This window comes from Haliaeetus leucocephalus, unplaced genomic scaffold (genome assembly GCF_000737465.1).
Source record: "Haliaeetus leucocephalus isolate CR32 unplaced genomic scaffold, Haliaeetus_leucocephalus-4.0 Scaffold92, whole genome shotgun sequence".
NCBI classification, from domain to species: Eukaryota; Metazoa; Chordata; class Aves; order Accipitriformes; family Accipitridae; genus Haliaeetus; species Haliaeetus leucocephalus.
Genome location: NW_010972528.1, coordinates 1,436,096 through 1,454,479, shown reverse-complemented (window position 1 = coordinate 1,454,479; position 18,384 = coordinate 1,436,096). Strand labels below are relative to the sequence as shown.

General features: G+C 57.6%; 2 protein-coding genes across 2 annotated transcripts in view; both read left to right on the top strand.

The window, feature by feature from the left end:
• Nucleotides 1–4: 4 nt before the first annotated feature.
• Nucleotides 5–12,054, top strand: SLC9A5 (solute carrier family 9, subfamily A (NHE5, cation proton antiporter 5), member 5). The gene is made up of 16 exons (XM_010585198.1): nt 5–137; nt 5,060–5,362; nt 6,026–6,189; nt 6,491–6,569; nt 6,843–7,020; nt 7,151–7,371; nt 7,542–7,744; nt 8,320–8,409; nt 8,541–8,611; nt 9,327–9,456; nt 9,635–9,723; nt 9,890–10,016; nt 10,146–10,316; nt 10,905–10,974; nt 11,183–11,314; nt 11,588–12,054. The coding sequence occupies exons 1-16, from the start codon at nt 5–7 to the stop codon at nt 12,052–12,054; spliced, it is 2,628 nt and encodes an 875-aa protein (XP_010583500.1).
• A 5,862-nt stretch (nt 12,055–17,916) lies between these two features.
• Nucleotides 17,917–18,384, top strand: part of PLEKHG4 (pleckstrin homology domain containing, family G (with RhoGef domain) member 4) — a 98,451-nt gene continuing 97,983 nt past the window's right edge. Inside the window, exon 1 of the mRNA XM_010585197.1 lies at nt 17,917–18,036. Within this exon, the coding sequence (XP_010583499.1) occupies nt 17,917–18,036 (120 nt within the window). The remainder of the gene's footprint in view (nt 18,037–18,384) is intronic.

Here is an 18,384-nt window from a genome sequence, read left to right as displayed (position 1 = left end):
GGCCATGCAGCCCCCGGCGGCCTCCCCCGGCCCCGCCGCCCCGGCGGGAGCCGAGCTGCTGCGGTGGCAGTGGCGGGAGGTGCAGGCGCCCTGCCTGGTGGCCGCCTGGATCCTGGTGGCCAGCCTGGCCAAGATCGGTGAGTGTCCCCCGTGTCGTGTCGTGTGTCGTACCCCCCCTCCCCGGTCGCCCGGGGCTCCGGGAGCAGCTGCGCCCACCCCCGGGGCACGCAGGGTGGGATGTGACATCCTCGGTGGGCGCAGGGGGTAGCTGGGGCGAGGGGTGCCACCGCACAGCAGGACACGGGTCATGGGGACAAATGGCCAGAGGCCGGCTGGTCACCATCCTCAGCTGGGCTGCGGTGGCCTGGCACGACCACGCGCCACATCCTCCATCCCCTTCCGTGGGATAGTGAGTGGTGACGAGGTGAAGGTACAGCCCGAGGGACAACGCGGAGGCTTGGGGCCCGTTTTCCTTGTGAGGGATGGATGGGTGGGCGCAGAGGAGGGAGGGTTCTGGAGGAGAAGAGGTGCCCGAAAGGACGTCCCATGCACCAAAGGCTGGCGCAGCACATGCCGTCGGCAGGGCCCGAAGCTGTTCGATCCCCCCCAGCTCTGGGAAGGGCTCGGTGGTACCGGCGTTGGCAAGATGTGGCCCTGACAGCCTGGGCGTGGGTCTGTGCCTGTGGACCCCTCCGGTGGGTCGCTCTGGATCCGCATGGCCTCGGGCTCTCGTGCTCCCCAGCACAGGACCGCACAGCCGGGGGGAGGCTCCGCTGCGGGAGGCTGCGTGGGAAGGTGCGAGGAGGATGTGTGTGATCTGCCGCAGGGCTCTGCCCCCCACCAGCACCCTGGGTGCTGGGGACGGGACACCCGCGTGTGGGTGCTGAGCAGGGTCCCTAGAAGGCTGGTCCCTCATAGTCTCCCTGCCTGCTGTGCTGGGCCCAGGGGACGAGACCGTGACCTTGAGGCAGGGTTCCTCCTTGGAGGCCCCCACTGTGGGCACAGCCCTCACAGCAGGGGTGCAGGCACCCTCTTAGTTTGGAACTGGCTCAAGAAACACAGGTTCAGAGTCTTTGAGCAGCCAGGGACTAGCAGCAGCTCTCAGTACTCAGGGGAGAGCTACAGCTGTGACCACCAGCTGGCCTCTGCCTGTCCCAAGCATCATCAAAACCACTGCCATGGACCTTGCGCTCCTCTCCTTCCTTGCCTTCTCGCAAGGGATACCTAAAGCATCGCGAGGAATGAATTAAAGGGCGTCGTGAGCTTAAAAATACAACCCTCTGTCTGCAGCTGTGCCACCTCCAGCTGCCTAGCACGTCCCTCCTACCTGCAGAAGATCAGAGAGATGATTCCTTTCCCTGGCTCTTATTTTATTCTCTTAAATGTCTCTGTGGAGCTGCTCCCTGTCTGGGTTTCCCTTGACATGCTCCCCTCAACCACCCTTGCCTTTGCCTCAGCAGTGCCAGTGGGTGCAGGGGGGCCTGAGCTGGGGTCATTCCCAAGCCCACAGCCCTGCCACGTTCTTCCAGGCCTGAGGTGAGCTGATGGCCACTCTCCCTCTCCATCTGGGAGACGCAACCCTGATGGTCGGTAGCTCTGGGCTGCCTGGTTCAGCGCATCCGATGCGTCCGATGGATTTTCAGAGCCTGGAGCCAGGAGCAACACCCAGACCTGGAGGCAGGGCTGTGGGCAGCACCCTGGCAGGGGTGTCCCCCGAGGTGGCATGCGACTTCATGCATGCACAGGAGCCCACAGAGGAGATGGAGCTGGGGGCGGAGGATGTTGGGGAGTGGAGGGGACAGCGTCGGCTGCGGTGGCTGTGGACGCTGGGCGCAGGCTGGCGCAGAGGAGCCATTGCAGTTGCGGTGCTGGGCTGCCAGCTCACAGCCCTGTGACTGCAGGGGAGGAAGCGGCCCCATGCCTGGGCGATGGGGAAATGACACTGCAGGCTCTGTTCTCGGAGGCGGTCACGATGCCGGGGTGCCCCGAGCCAGCAAACACCCGGGGCGGGGAAAAAACTGGCTTGGGTGTTGCCTTCCTGCACAGCAAGGCATCATCCGGGCTTTGCTGCCTTTTCCGTACTTGGGCAGAGCACAGATCTGCTTGAATGGGATGTGGGGAAGAGGGAAGTGATGAGCATTGCCCCATGGGCAGGGGTTTGCCAGCAGATGGATGTTTTTCCACCCAGCAACATCCCCATGGGTCACAACCTTCTGTCCTTGCACCGTCACCTCTGTCCCCAGCTGCCTGTGTCTTGGTTTAGGTGTTTCACCGTTTCCCAAGCACTGGAGGAGTGGAGCAGGTTTTGGCCCTGAGTCCTCCCAATGGCAAATCCTATATTATGGATGCCTGAGTGTGGATTATGGCTCTGAAGTTAATTCACATGTGGCTAAGTTACTGTTGCTGTGGGAACCTTTAATGCTGAAATCCTTGACTAGCATGTGTAAAATTAGAGCTTGTTCCACCCGTCCCCACTGGCTACTCCCTGCGGCACAGAGGAGCTCGTGTGCTGCCATTTGCTCAGGAGGGTAGCAGCATCTCCGCTCAGCCAGGAGATTTTTGGACAAGCAGGGTCTTTCCCATCGATGCTGCTCCCTTCTTTGCCCAAGTTTTTGGCTCAGGGGAATGAATGACGGATGACAGCCAGGAGCCATGTCCCCATGGCGTCTCTGTGGGCTCTCCTGGGTCTCTCCAGCCAGCCAGGGCATCTATCTGCAGTATGGGGAGTGCAGATGGGTTGACGGAGCGGGGATCTTGGCAGTGCTCCCGAGCATGCAGAAAGGGGCTGGACGCCTCGTTCCCTTCTTGAAAACTTCAGAGCTTTGTTCCCGTGGGTGGGAAGCGGTTTCGCAGCCTGCTGCAGGCGCTGAGCGAGCGCTGTTCGCCCACCGGCACTGCCTTCGCCGAGCTCGCGTGGGGTGAACAGGGCTCTGCTGCGGCTTGTGCGGTCATTTAGCAGGAATTTGGCTGGGCCGGAGCTCAGTCAGCCCTCCTCCGGGCTGTGGGTTTGCTTGGAGGGCTGTAGTGGCCATATTGCCACTGCTTCGGTGGCTGAATTGCAGCCGCTGGCAGCGAGTGGAGGTGGCTGGAGGTGAGGGTGGATGCCCTGGGCTCTGTGGCTGGGGCACTTGGCTGCAGAGCTATGGCAGAGGCTTGGCCCTGGGTGCTCTGCAGCTCTTTTCCCTTGAGGTGGTTGGTGATGGAGCTGCAGATCACACCAGCCCGGTGCTCACCGCTCTGCCCTTGCTGGCTGTGGCAGTGTTCCCGGCATGTTATGCCAGGGGAGCAGTGCCGGGGTTTGCCAGGATGACACGGACAGGGCTTACTGTGCCAAGGAGCAGCGCAGGTTGCTGTGAGGGTCTCAGTAAGAGGAAAAGTGACCCCCTTAGCCTGCATGTTCAGTGGTGGGCTCAAAGATGTTGTCTGGTTAGGGATTGGATCTTTGACATTGAATTATTTGCTCTAATTCAGTGCTCAGCTGCAGTGAAGGAAAGCAAATTAACTAAGAGGTGTTAGGAAAGGAGAAAGGGAGAACATCAGGAGGCTACAACCTCAGTTCTCGGGGTGTCCGCATCTCAGGGACACTGGTACACATCCCAGAAAGGATAGAGCAGGACTGGGACAGGTTCAGAGGAGAATGACAAGGGCAGAGAGACATGGAAACCTACTGATGAAGCACTGCCTGTTCCTGGGCTTCTCTCCAGGTCACGCCACTGAAGACAGGACCCTGGGCTAGGCAGACCTTATGGTCTGTCCACAGGGGTTCCTAAGGAGGGAAGAAGCCAAGTGACCTAGGGTTGATTTGTGACCACAGCACAGCTTTCCTTCTGGTGGGATGACTTGGCACAAGCAATGGGCACCTTTAATCCAGCTAAAGGGTTTTAGGGACTGGGTTTTGGGTTGGCCGCAGGGGTGGGCTTGCAGCCAAGTGATGGCTCAGAGGCTACCCTCATGTCCCTTGTACCTGCTGGGTGCTCAAGGACAGAGGTGGCTCTGGAAGTGCCTGGAGGAGCCCACTCCCCAGGAGAAGGTTTCTTCATCTGATGGTCATGTCATGCAGAGCTGGGCTGGATGTCACAAGCGATGGCAGAACTCAATGATGCGAGGGCAAAACCGCTGTGACCCTCGACAGCATTTCCCCAAGCACTGCCCTTTGGGGGTAGCAAAAATACAGCACCCTGCGCTAGGGAGGAGAAATCCGCAGGGATGGGGCGTTGCCCACCTGGAAGCTGGAATGATTTGGGATTACACAGGACACTCTGGCCTTGGGGACAAGGCTGCCTGGAGGAGCAATTCCCCTGTGCTGGCTGGCGTGACGTCCTGCTGGCTTGTGCCTAAGCTGCAGGCTCACTGCCACATTGCTGATGGATGAATACCAGGGCACACTCTGCTTGCTTTAAAAAATAAATCCTGTTCCACGGCAGTTTAAGATTTGGTCCAAACCTCTCATGGAATACACTGATTATTCAAAGCATCTCTAAATCTGCAGCTCCCGTGTGCCTGTTTTTTGCATGCAGGTAGGTTAGCTGGTGCTAAGGAAGGTTGTGCTCTGGCACAGAGACCGTCTGACTGGCTTGTGCTGCAGTGGTTTGCATGCTGCTCTGTCTGCTTGCTCAGATGGCTGCAAACAAGGTCACCCCATCACCAGGGCTGAGTGTCCTCGTCTCTGAGTGGGGTAACGTGTCCCAGTGAACCAGGATGCCTTGTCTCAAACAGCAGCCAGCATTGCTTGTGATGCTGTGAATGTGCTTGCTGGCTGCTTTTATCCTTTAAGTGCATATACCAGAGGCCAAGAAAAGCAAAATAGCTAGCCGCTTAGCTTATTAAACAGTGGCTGAGGAGGAGATGGAGATCGCAAAGAGTCAGGGACTTGAAATCCTGATCTGGGAGTAGCTGGAAGGTCTTCTGCACACACATGGCCATGAAGCAGCCTTAGATGCTCCCTTGTCCTCCCCAGGGTCCATTGTGCATAACCAACCCTTCTGTGGAGTTTGTGGATCTGGGATGCTCTGTCCATGTGCCTGTTTGGCTGATGCTCTCATTCTTCCTTTCCTTCTAGTTTTCCACCTGTCAAGGAAGGTGACGTCCATCGTCCCAGAGAGCTGCCTCCTCATCCTGCTGGGGCTGGGCCTGGGAGGCATCGTGTTGGCTGTGGCAAAGAAAGCCGAGTACCAGCTGGAGCCCAACATGTTCTTCCTCTTCCTTCTGCCCCCCATCGTCCTAGACTCGGGCTACTTCATGCCCAGCCGGCTGTTCTTTGACAACATTGGTGCCATCCTCACCTACGCGGTGGTGGGCACGCTCTGGAACTCCTTCACCACCGGCGCTGCGCTCTGGGGGCTGCACCGAGCCGGGCTCATGGGTGGGTGCAGAGGGCTGCCCAGCTTGGACCACATCCCCAGAAGATGGGTTGGAGGTGCAAAGCATCCCCAAGTTCAGAGCCCACTGCCCGGCCCTGCCATGGATTCCCAGGAATTATAGCAGTAGTGGGCTCCTGGCATCCTGGGAACAGTGCTCTGGCAGGACCGTCAAGCATTCAGGACAAATGGGCCCTGCTCGGCACTGGGCTGACTCACATCTTTGCTATTTTTGTCACTGACCTTGGCTAGGTTTGCTGGCTTGCTGCCATGTTCCCCGTCCTTGGCTGGAGCCACTGGCCCTGGCTGGTCTGAGCTGTGTTTTTAGCTCTCCTGAGCCCCGAGGAACCACTTGATGCCTGGACCTGAGGTGGGGCTGCTAAGCCTCCTTCGGTCCATACCTGCCAGAGGGGCCGTGATGCACCTGGGTGCCAAGGGGGACATCCAAGCCCTGCTCCCCTCATGTTGCAGCAAGGGTGTGCTGAGCCCTGCTTTGCCTGGGGGACCCCGGAGATCTGGGAGCACTCCCAGGCTCAGCCCATTGCACTCCAAGTTGGGATGCTGTAGCCAAGTCACCGGGACTAGATGAGGGACAGGCTTGTTTCAGCCTGGTGAGAGAGGCTCTGGGGCAGACAGTGTGCCTGAGCTTGGTCCTTCTGTCCTAGCAGATCCAGGCGTTGAAGCTGGGCTGATGGATTTCCTGCTCTTCGGCAGCCTCATCTCAGCTGTGGACCCCGTGGCAGTGCTGGCCGTCTTTGAAGAGGTCCATGTAAATGAGACCCTCTTCATCATCGTGTTTGGCGAGTCTCTCCTGAATGATGCTGTCACCGTGGTGAGTTGGAGCTTGGGGGACCCTAATGTGGAGCCCGACGTGGGCCAGGGCACTGGAGTCCCCCAGGATGGGCAGAGGATGCAGGTGACATCCCCAGGTCGGAGGCAGACCCATGCTATGCTCTCTTGGTCTTTCCTCTCTCCTGGCCCTGGGGGACTTTGCCTGCCGAGATGAGCTGTGTCACCTGGCAGATTTGGGGCAGGCGATGCCTCTTCTGCAGGGTCCATCCTGCCTGCAGGTGCTGCCCCTCTCAAGGCAGGGCAATTCTCTGCCTTCCCCAAGGGATTTGCCTTGCCTGCAGGTGCTGTACAAGGTCTTCAACTCTTTTGTGGAGCTGGGCCCAGCACACATCCATGCCACTGACTACGTGAAGGGGGTAGGTGAGTATGTGCCCCACCAGCCCCTCCACCTCTTCCTCCTGTATGGAAGCGTGGGGGGCAAGCACGGGTGCTGTCATGCAGTGGGGTGGGCACTGAGCACCACAGCTCTGTCACCTCCATCCCAGTGGTCACATGCCAGCCATCATCATGGGGTGCTTTGGTGGGGACCCCCATGGGAGCATGGGGCTTGGCCAGCTCAGCATGGTATGGCTGCGGGGCACAAGAGCTGGGCTTGCTTGCTTATGGTGCAAATGAGTCTTCTCCCCCCACCAGCCTCCTTCTTCCTGGTGAGCCTTGGGGGCACGGCCGTGGGGCTGCTCTTTGCCTTTCTCCTGGCCCTGATCACGCGGTTCACCAAGCGTGTGCGCATCATTGAGCCACTCTTCGTCTTCCTCTTGGCCTATGTTGCATACCTTGCTGCTGAGATGGTCTCGCTTTCCTCCATCCTGGCGTGAGTACTAGGGTGTCCCCCGGTGGGGTCTGGGAAATCAGGGGTGCAGTGCTGAGCAGCAAGAGGAGGCGAGCAGACCCACTCCTCATCCCGCTATAGGGTCATGCCAGCTCGTTCTGCCCCTCCGCAGAGTCACCTTCTGTGGGATCTGCTGCAAGAAGTACGTGGAAGCCAACATCTCCCAGAAATCCCGCACCACGGTCAAGTACACCATGAAGACCCTGGCCAGCAGCTCAGAGACCATCATCTTCATGTTTCTGGGCATCTCGGCTGTGGACACCTCCAAGTGGGCATGGGACACAGCACTGGTGCTGGGCACCCTGCTCTTTATCCTGCTCTTCAGAGCTGTGGGTCAGTCTGCCCCACTGTGCTTCTGGCCAGTAGCACCCAGCCCTTTTCATGCCAAAAAGTGGTATCCCCCAAGAAAGGCTGGGGCAGCTCCTGGCTGGGGTTTTGCGTTGTCTCCAGGAGCAGGCCAGGTGCTGCGAGCATCCCACGCTCTCCTTCTACTTCTTCCCTAGGCGTTGTCCTCCAGACCTGTGTGCTCAACCACTTCCGCCTCATCCCCCTGGACAGGATTGACCAGGTGGTCATGTCATATGGTGGCCTCCGGGGGGCCGTGGCCTTTGCCCTGGTCATCCTGCTGGACAGGACAAAGGTGAAAGCCAAGGACTACTTTGTGGCAACAACCATCGTGGTGGTGTTCTTCACTGTCATTGTGCAGGTGAGGATGGGCACCATGCCCTCCTCCAGTGCTGCCTTCTTGCCCCAGAGCTGGCCTTGGGGGCCAGGCGAGTGCATGGGGACATGTGCTTGGGGCAAGTACCTCTTTTCAAGTGACTTTTGGTCCTCAGTGCCTCCTGGCACCCCATCCGTCACCAAAACCGCCGCGGCATCTGTCACGATGGTGGGGCCATGGCCCATGTTGTTTCCCTGTTGGCCTCTTGTTCTGGGACTGGCTCCAAGAGCAGCAACGGCGTGTGCCTGGCCAGGCTGTTCTCTTTACAAAGCTGCTGATGGCCCCTGGCTCTGCGGTACCTGTGCCCCAGGAAGGGTAGCCGCACAGCAGATGGATGCAAGCCTGGAGGGGGGGAACTTGGGGGGTATGACATGGTCACTGCCTGTTGGGACACAGGACCATCACCCAGGTCCTGGAGGCAGGGGGTTGGGTTGGTAGGGGCACACATGGCTGGCACAGCTGCTGTTCCCGGTCACTTCGTGCTGCTTCTGCTCCCCGTGCCCCAGCCACGCACCCTCTCGCCCTCCCAGTCTTTCCCTTGCCTTCTCCTGCTGTTCCAGGGCCTCACTATCAAACCCCTGGTGACATGGCTGAAGGTGAAGCGCAGTGACCACCACAAGCCCACGCTGAACGAGGAGCTGCATGAGCACGTAGGTGCTGGTGCTGGAGACTGCCTGGCTCCCTGCACCGCTGGGGCTGGGTGAGGGCAATGCATGGTCTCAGCACCCCCAGGGGCACCTGCAGCCTTGCCACCACTCTCACCCTCTTGTCCTCACTCAAGGCCTTTGACCACATCCTGGCAGCGGTGGAGGACATCGTGGGGCACCATGGCTACCATTACTGGCGGGACAAGTGAGTGTCTTAGCCAGGATCCTCTGCCAGCCATCAGGTGGATGGGGGTGCATGCCAGCCATGGGGACATTGCAGGGTCCCCACTGGAGGACACCTCTGCTGTAGGCATGGCAGCAGGACCAGGAAGGCTGTATGTCCATCAGTCCATCTGGAAAGGGACCATCTGGCTGCTGTTGTGCAGCAGACTGAGGTCCCAAAGCATCCCAGAGAGAGATTGGGTGGGTGTAGCTGGGAATGCTGTGAGAGCTGGCATTGCTTGCCCATGCCGGAGTGGCTGGAGGGCCATGGGGTGTCCATGGTGGTGGTGATGGCCCTATGCCTCCCCACAGATGGAGCTGCGCTGAGCGCTGAGGAGGGAACAGCCCTGTTAAAGCCTAGGCAGTGTTTATCTGCAGCACTGTGACAGGAAAAGGATGCGAAAAGCCTGTTTCCTGGAGGGGAAGCACTCCAGCAGGGCAGCCACACTAGCCCCAGTCCCGTTCCCATCGCCTCCCACAGACGCACTGGTCTCTGGCTTCCCCTTGGGCAGGGACGAAGGGTCAGCATGTCCCCTCCCCTCCTGCTCTCGCTGGCAGCATGTCCCTGGGCACAGCCAGGTCCTGCATGCCCAGCCTGCTTTCGCCACGCTTTGGACACTCTCAACCTTGCGTGGGCAGGGGGTCCCTGGCCGTGGTACCCTGGGAGCTAAACCGCCCCTGTCTTCATCTTGTGGCAGGTGGGAACAGTTCGACAAGAAGTACCTGAGCCAGCTCCTGATGCGGAAATCTGCCTACAGGCTGCGGGACGAGATCTGGGATGTTTACTACAAGCTGAACATCCGTGATGCTATCAGCTTTGTCGACCAGGTAGGGGCATGTGGTGAGAGCTGGGCAGCGGGATGGCCCTGATGGGAGCCAGCTGGCCTGGGGTGGCAGTCCCCACCATATATGGCCACACGTGTACCCTCTGGCCAGGCAGTGGGGACCCCCAAGCCCAGCTGGGTCCTTGCTGCCCTGATGCCAGCCTTGCCCTCCCACCTCCCAGGGTGGCCACGTGCTCTCAGCTGCCAAGCTGGCACTGCCCTCCATGCCCAGCCGCACGTCCATGTCGGAGTCGTCGGTCACAAACCTCCTGTGAGTATGAGCATCCCCTGGGCAGACCTTGCTAGACCCCCCGCAGCTGCCCTCTTCCCTGGGGCTGGGTTGTGCCAGGGCTGGCAGGGGGCTGGCAGGATACAGGCATGGAGCCCAGCTCTGCCATCTCCATCTCCACCTCCCTCCATCTCCATCTCCCCGCCAGGAGGGAGAGCGGGAGTGGTGCATGCCTGGACCTGCAGGTGATTGACACAGTGCGGAGCCGCCGGGACAAGGAGGATGCTGCCATGCACCATGTGCTGCGAGGGAGCCTCTACAAGCCCCGCCGGCGGGTGAGCACTCCCTGGCCGTGGTGCGCGGCTGACCCTGAGGGTAGCAGCACCCGCGAGAGGAGCAGGGATGGAGGATGCTCTGTGGGGCCAGCTGCTCACCCTGTGTCTCTTTGCCTCTCCCTCGGCCAGTACAAGGCCAGCTACAGCCGTCACTTCATCTCTCCAGATAAACAAGAGCGCCAAGATAAAGAAATCTTCCGGCAGAACATGAAGAGGCGGCTGGAGACCTTCAAGTCCACAAAGCACAATGTCTGCTCCTCCAAGAACAAGGCCAGGCTGAAGGAAAAGGGCAGGAAAAAGGCAAGCACTCCCCAACCTCCTGATCATTTCCTAGCTCTGAGATTTGGCCTCCCCCAGGATGCAGAGAGTGAAGTCCTTTGGGGTGTAGGTGAGGTACTGCAGGGCATCGGCAGCTCCAGAGCCAGCAGGGAAAACAGCTCATCTCAGTCCTGCGTGTGCTGTGTGTGAGCTCACGGATGTCGCATGTCCACGTGTCCCCGCAACTCCAGCACTGCCGTGGAGTGGCTCTTCCCTAGGCAAAGCAGTCCCAAGCCCTGGAGGAGCCCCACGTTTGTTTTCCAAGAGCACTCAGCATAAAGTAGCCTGAACATCGGTGCAGATCCAGGCTCAGAAGTGTGGCAGTGCACGTTAAATTGAGCCTTAGGTGTCTTCTCTCATCTGGAGGCTTTTGAAGCCATTGCAGCTGAGCTGTTTGTTGTAGGGCCATGAAGACACAATGCCTGAGGACTAGGAACCACTGACTGACAGCTGCCATCTAGCTGGGGTGGGAATCTGCGTCCCCAGGGTTACCCTGGTTTGCAGGGCCACCTGGGTTGGGATTAGGGGTTTGCGCGGGGCAGGTCCCAGCCAGTCCCTCTTCCTTTGCAGAAGAACATCTCTCTGACCAGAGAGGCACCCAATGGGAAGACGCACAGAAATGTCCCCTGGCAGGAGGCAGGTAAGGCCAGTGGCAGGTGAGGTTTGCAGGTCCTGGCAAGGGGACATGGTGGGGTGGGATGAGAGCAGCCCGCTGTGCCTGCCTGCTGCCAGCTTGGTGGCATGACAGCACCCAGGGTTGTGCTAGCACCAAGTCCTTCTCCCATGGGTGCAGTCCTTCCCCACAGGGTGCTCCAACCTCCAAACCAACTCCCTCCATCTGTCTGCAGCTCCTGTCCTTGTAATGGTCAGCTCAGAGGAGGAGGAGAGCGATAGCTCGGAGACGGAGAGAGAGGACGACGAAGGGATTGTGTTCATCGCTCGAGCCACTGATGAGGTCCTACAGGGAAAGACAACTCCTGGTAGGCACCGATGCTCCCACGCCAGTGCATCTGCCATTGGGTAGCTTGTCCTTCCTCCACCTGGGGAGCAAAGTCGCCTTGGCCTGGGCAAAACCAAAGTCAGCAGAGCATGAATGGGAGAATCGCTGTTCTCTGTGGCTCTGGAGGCATGGCAAAGCCTCCCTGTAGCTCCTGCATCCCTGGGCCAGCTGGTTCTGCAATGTTTGCAGGGCCCAGAGAGAGAGCAAGAGCTGTGCAAGATCCCTCTCACTGTCCCTCCTTCTGCATCCCCAGGCAGCCTGGATGTCTGCCCCAGCCCCTGCATCATCCCGCCATCGCCCACCTTGGCAGAGAAGGAGCTGCCGTGGAAAGGAGACCAGGCTGATCTGGCTGTTTATGTCTCCTCGGAGACCACCAAAATTGTCCCAGTGGATATGCAGAAGGCGTGGAACCAAAGCATCTCCTCCCTGGAGAGCATCGCTTCCCCCCCAGGCGTCGAGAGCGGACCTCAGCACAGGAGATTCGCCTGCCCTGTGCTGGAGGAACAACCCCAGTCTGCAAGCCAGGTGATGCCGGAGCAGGGCTCCTGCTTCCAGTTCCCCAGCCATGTCTCTAAGAGCGGCCGGTCGCAGAGTGACAGCAGCCCGGATGGCGCTGAGCAGCAGGAGCTGCAGCCTTTGATGGCCACAGAGGAGCAGGGCAGGATGCTGCCTGCCACGGAGCCCAGATGGCTGATGTTCAACAGAGCAAGCCACCTCTGAGGCAGACTGTGGATGGGAAAGGGGCTGGGGGCTGCGGACGGGCTGCAACCCACTGACCGCTCTGCTGTCTTGCATTATAAAGCTTGTGTGTGTCTCCGTAAACTCCAGGAGTGGCAGGAGAGCCCAGTACTCCTCCCAGAGCTGGACTCCAGGGTGGGCTTTGCCCATACACCTAATGATGCAAAACTGGTCAATAACTGGGCTTCATGCTGCAACAGCAGGTACCAACAATCCCTGTCCACCCAGGGAGGCACTGACCCCAAACCTCATTCTTCCTCTCTGGTCCCTACACATTTCTGGAGCTGGGAGGCCAGAGATGTTCCTCCCAGGGCTGGGATCCCAGCCAGACTCCATCCCGTCATGGCTGTGCTGCCCTGAGGTGTGGAGGTGCTGGTTAACGGGCCGTGGCTGCTTGCGGGTGTAGGAGCATGAGCTGATCTCCAGCCTGGCTGTGAGTAGGAGACCTCTGCGGAGAGGGCTGGGAGTGACGGCTGGTGCACAAGAGCCCATCCACACACAGCGACCGAGCCATTGACTTCAAGGTGGTTACAGTGTTGGTTCCTCACAGCATGCATGGAGCAAAGCCAGGAGGCCAGAGGTAGGCTCCTTGCCACGGCAGCTCTGCATTCCCTGGGTTATGGAGGTACCACAGAGGCAAGGCCGTGACCTTCTCAGGACTGGGAGCAGCGCTCCTGGGGTTTGGCTCCACCAGGAGCCGGACTAGTGAACCTGTATGCACAGGGACTCCTCTAGCAACCAACCTGCTGTGCCAGCCTCACGCCTGTTGTCTGGATGTATCCCCAATAGCTGTGGTTTTCAGCTGTCTGGCTTTGCTAGGAGGCAGCTGCCCTGCACAGCATCCTTGGCGTTCATCCTGCCCACGTCTCAGTCCCTCCAGTTGCCTGGGGCCCATCAGCTGGGAGGGCTGGTCATGGTGCACAGAGCGGAGCAAGCAGCAGGTATGAATGTACATGAGGAACAGGGGTCATGGGCGAGAGCCAAGTGCATCTTCAAAGGTCTGTCCCCACCACCTGCCACCCAGCTATCCCTGGTCCTTCCTGAGAGGGTGGTGGGACCCGGTGGCAATGGCCCACACAGTGAATTATTCCTGGTGTGACCCCAAGGGCCGAGAATTGCTGCCCAAGAACTGCTCTGCATGCAAAAGCTTGGCATGGCAGCTGGGCACTGGCAATGTGGGAGGGTTGGGGATGCTTCTCTTGGGGAAGAATGGGGCCTTGGGCTCTTAATGCCCCAAAGCAGGTAATTAATTATCTATTCCAGTATGTGGGCATGCTGAGACAGCGGGTGTCAAGGGGACACTTAGATGCACTGGGTGAGTGAGCCCAATGTGGGGCAAGCGAGCTGATGGTACCCCCCGGTACTGTTAGCAAGGCTCAGCAAAGGCTGTTCTGCTCTGTACCTGTTCCACCAGATGAGCATGAGGTTTTTAAAAGGTTTTTATATAGTTTTGCATTTCTGGTATGCCTTATTCTGGTTTTGATTTCTGATACTGGGCCATACTAAATCTCTAGCTGGGTCAGTGTTTTCTGTAGCCATGGGCACCACAAATGACTCAAGACTTAATATGTTATTTGCAAGAATATTGTTTTAATGTGAAAATATATGCAGAGTATTTTGTAATGTTCAATAAATCAGAGTTGGAGCAGACGTCGTGGTGTGGTCTTTGCTCTCTGGGAACTTCTGCACATCCTGGTTCCTGCAACTCCTGGTTCAGTTCTCCCTCACAGGCACCATGTCCCTGTGCATCTCTGCTCTTCTCCACTCAAGGCCACAGCCCCCTTCTCAGACTCGATGTGCCTAACTGGATTTCCTATTTTCAATAATGTTTGCAGAAAATATGAAATTCTTTCCAAAGAGAAGCTTGCCTGCAGCTGTCATTAGGCCATGCTGCGGTGAGCAGCCAGCAAGAGGCCACCAGGCAGCCGGGCCCTTGCTGCCCGGTGTCATGGCTGCCTGCACAGCAGCCGAATGCTGCGAGCCCAGATCTTCCCATGTCAATGCTTCCTCTCTCTTTGCCAGAAATATGGTTCAAAGGCATCTGTTTCAGGGTATTCTGGGTCACAGGAACCTCCCTGCATTGGTGTGTGCTGGCTTTGCTCTTCCCTCGATCTGCTGGCTCTGCTTCTCCTAAAGGAGAGTAAATGGGGTTTACTTGATTCACAAGATAGATGTTTGGCTTGTATTCAACCTGGCATCTACTGTCACCTCTAGGTCCTTTTTGGCAGTGTCCCTGTATAGCTCCTAGCCCTGAGAGCTTTGCACTGGTCCCTGCGGAAGCTCTTGCTCCTCCTGATGTTTCCCATCTGCCTCACATCCCACTGGCCAGCAATGCTGGCCGAGCTGTGCTCTGCGTGCTGGACCGCAGTGCCAGCGTTTCCTGCAGACACGATCACCTTGGCGGTGCACCAGGTTGTGTGGGCCAGGTTGTCTTCCTGGAATTGGTGGGTCTGCAGCATTCAGGTCCTCAGAGGAGGAAAAGCAGATGTCTCGGCTTTGGGAAATGCTGAGGCTGGTTGCTGCTGTCTCACTTGGTTATCTGAGCCTAGCAGCTAACATGTGTGCAGGCTCTCCATGCCACCAGCCAGCAACTGGTGAGCTTGGAGCCCCCTCCTCCCACCCTCAACTCTAGCGATGTTGTTACCAGGGATGGTGGCTCCTACTACACCCTTCCCTACAGGGTTTTATTGGTATTTATTCTCATATTCTAATCTCTGTATTTCACTTTACAGGCAGAGATAGCCAGCAGCATCCTGCCTGCACAGGACTGCTCTGACCCTTCCAGCACAGCACAAAGCTGTGTCTTTCAGCCTAAAAATACTAAAGTGCTTCAGTGGAAAAACACAAGAACCAGGCCAAACCATGAACACATGTGCCCAAACCTCTGCGTCTCCAGGACAGACTAAGGCATAACCAAAGGAACTGCTTGTCAGACTGTAACCCAGAACATACAACCCTCTGACTGTTACTATAAGCAACCCCATCCCAAAGCTGCCTGGCTATCACAGACCTGTCATTTTGCACGCAGGCTTCTCCTTAGAGCCTGCCATTAAACCTGCACATTTTTTCCATGGGGATTTACTTTCTCCAATGCTCAGGTCCTCCAGTTTCTCCATGGTACCAGAACTTGTGAAGTCAGCAGGGGTTGTAAGGCAGCTCTGGTAACAGGAACATCAGCTGGATGGAAAAGCCAAGCTCTGGGTGATGGATTGGTGTTGGCCATCTCCCAAGTCACCTAAGCAGCAGCATTGTGCAGTTGTCTTAAAATCACCACCTCACCATTGCACTATGCATGTTGGACCATCAGGTAAATTTTAGGCTGGAAGGGGCTCAGGAGGTCTGTGGTCCAACACTGGCTATATGCAGGGCTGGTGGCAAAGCTAGAGCAGGTAGCTCAGAGCCCTGTCCCATTGGGTTTGGAAAGTCCCCAAGGATGGAGGGGTCACCACCTCCCTGTCCCGGACCCACACCACAGCTGCACCACTCTTGTGCAGAATGATTTTCTCCTTATGCCCAGCAAACATTTTCCCTCATGCAGCTTGTCCCACTTGCCTCTTGTTCTTCCAAGTGTGTCTCTGAGAAGAGTTGGGCTCTGGTTTCTCCGTTTCCCCTTGTAGATAGCTCCCCTCTTTGCCTTGTCTTCCTAAAGCTGCTTCTCTCTTATCTATCTATCTATCTATGTCTATATTTTGTTCTGGGAAGCTCCAGGTTGGAGCTGGTAGCCAGTTGTGTCTCACAGGTACCAAGTCAAGAGGAATAATAATTTCCTTGAATCTGCCAGCTTCACATTCTCCACTGCAGCAAGGGTGCTGTTGACTCACAGGCAACCTTGTGTGATTTTTCATTCTGCTCTCTTTCTGGAGCACTTCTGACACCCTCACGTGACGTTTTCACAATGGCCTCTACAGGCACGAACGGTGGGTAGCTAGTGAGGGGGCCCAGCTTCTTACCTCCCACTTGGCCCCAGCAAGCACAAAGCTTGGCAGAGGCTTTTGCCACGCTCACGTTTTCATGGAGAACAGCGGGAAGGCAAATGCAGGAGAATTCAGGAGTTCAGTCTGATCGTATCTGGGTACACATATTTTGGAGACACATCAGTCCGTTCTTTGCTCCTTCCTGCTCCTGTCTGTCCAGGCATCCATCTCACCTGGATACAGTCAGACTGAACACCTCTCCTGAATTCTCCAGTGTTTGCCTTCCCACTCTTCACATGTGAAGCAGCCATCCCTGCTCCCTGCTTTCACTGGAAGCCTCCTCTGCCTGTTGGTGGAGGGAACGATTCATTTTCACTCCAGAATTACCTCTGGAGGGGTAGATGGCAGCCCTGGTCCCAGTCCGCCCCACTGCACTGGCTGGTGAAGTTGTGCAGAAGTTGCTTGGCTGATGGGATGCGAGCTGGCCAGGGCTATGCGGTGAGTGGCTGGTGACGGAGCTGGGATCAGTCAGCAGACGGGATGGATAATGAGGAACAGATTTGCACTGGGCAGCGGTTCCCATGCTGCGTTCCAGGGCAGAGCGGCCAGGATGGGAGAGCCTTTGTGCTTCGTGCTGCACCCCTCCGGCGCGTGTCAAGCCAGCCCCTTGGCTCGCCCGTGTCTCCTCGTCATCTGCTGGAGGTGAGTATCCCCGGGCACCCCGCAGAGCTGGGGACCCTCTCCAGCAACTGTGCCACCCGGCAGGCTGCAGGGCTGGCAGAGAGGCTTTCCCCGCACCCTGGCTACGTAGGGGAACAAGCTGCAGCGTGGACTGGCTGAGAACAGTGGGATCTTTAGGTCAGCAGGAGCTGGGTGGGGTGATCCACCCCCCCCTTCGTGGTTCAGATTTCCCTGCTTTTGCCTGGAGGAGCAAACGCGGCTGTGGGACTCCCTGCCCTGGAGGACTGCGTGGCCAGGCTGCTGCTCCTGGTGACTCTTGCAGAACAGCCAGGATGGATGCCAACATGGTGGGGACTTTGATTTTAAGAGTATCTCAGATCCTAGAGTTGTGATCTTCCCTGCAGCCAGACCCAGCTGTTCCTCACAGCCTCAGGGAAGGCAAAGATCCCTGAAGAAGCCACCTGGGCGCCTCTCGCCTTGCCTTTTCCTGGCATCCAGTGCCACGCAGCCAGGCTGTCCTGAAGGTAAATGAAACCTGTGGTGGGTTAGTTGGAGAGGGAGGGTGCTGAGGACACTCTGGGGAGGTGGCCACCAGCCCAGTTGGTCTGGTGTACATCAGGCCACAGGTTGTCCTGAGCCTGTGGGCAGCTCATGAAGGGCTCGGAAAGGCCACAGGGTACTGGTAGAGACCAGACTCTGTGGAAGGTCTACTGTATTTGTGCCTTCCTCTCTTGCAGTGATGCAAGGCAATCCCTGCCCGTGCACAAGCTTTGCCTCCTGGAGCCCAGCTAAGCCCATGCTGTTGAAGTCAGAGAGCCAGTTAAAGCTTTGCTTTGGCTCCTCGGCTGGCTGGGGGGGCGGCTGGTTTCTGGGCTGTGCACATACCCGGGGCCTCGCTGTGTGAGGGTCCCCAGTGGTTTTTGGGCTCTGAGGCTCTCACAGGGAGCCGGATGAATTGTGGCTTCAAAGCTGCCCCGAGAACCCTCCTCTAGGCATGGCTGGTGCTGGGACCACACGAGCATCAATCGTGTAGGGGTCACCCCCTCCAGATTTCTCCTGGATGCTTAGGGTCCTGCCTGCTTTCTCAGAAAGCCCCATCTCCCAGGGCCAGGATATTCTCTTGTCTACCACATATGTGCGTGTAGATACACATATTTTCAGTAGACATCCCTATCCTCTCGTATTTATGGAGAAAGCTGGCAAAGGCTTTGGAAAGGTACGCCAGAAAGATGAAAAAAAGAAAACCACTATGAAGGCCAAGAACTATTACGTTTTCATATGCTGTGGTGCGGGGCTGGCTGATGGGAGCCGGCCAGTGAAGGAGCACAAGCTTGCGTTTGCTAGGACTGAAGGACTGTTGAGCAAGCAGGTTAGCCAGGCTGCTGCTGGATGGTTAATCGGTGACCCCTGCTAGGCTCACTCCGATCTTTGTTTTCTCCTGCTAGGGGATAGACAGAATTGTTATAAATGTTTGGGGTTTTTTTTTCCCCTTAGCAAAAATAGGGTGTGAAGCAAACAGGGAATTACAGAGACTAAAGAGTGCAATAGTGAAAAAACCCTAGCAGCTACCTTGCCGTGCTTGGATTTGTCTATAAATCCAGCTCCACGTGGGGTGTCGCTTGACCAACGGCAACCAAACTGCTCCCAAACTGCTAGAAATCGGGGGGCCCGCCCCCCCCCAGTCCCGGCTCTGGGGAGCCAAAGGCCTGTTGCCTCA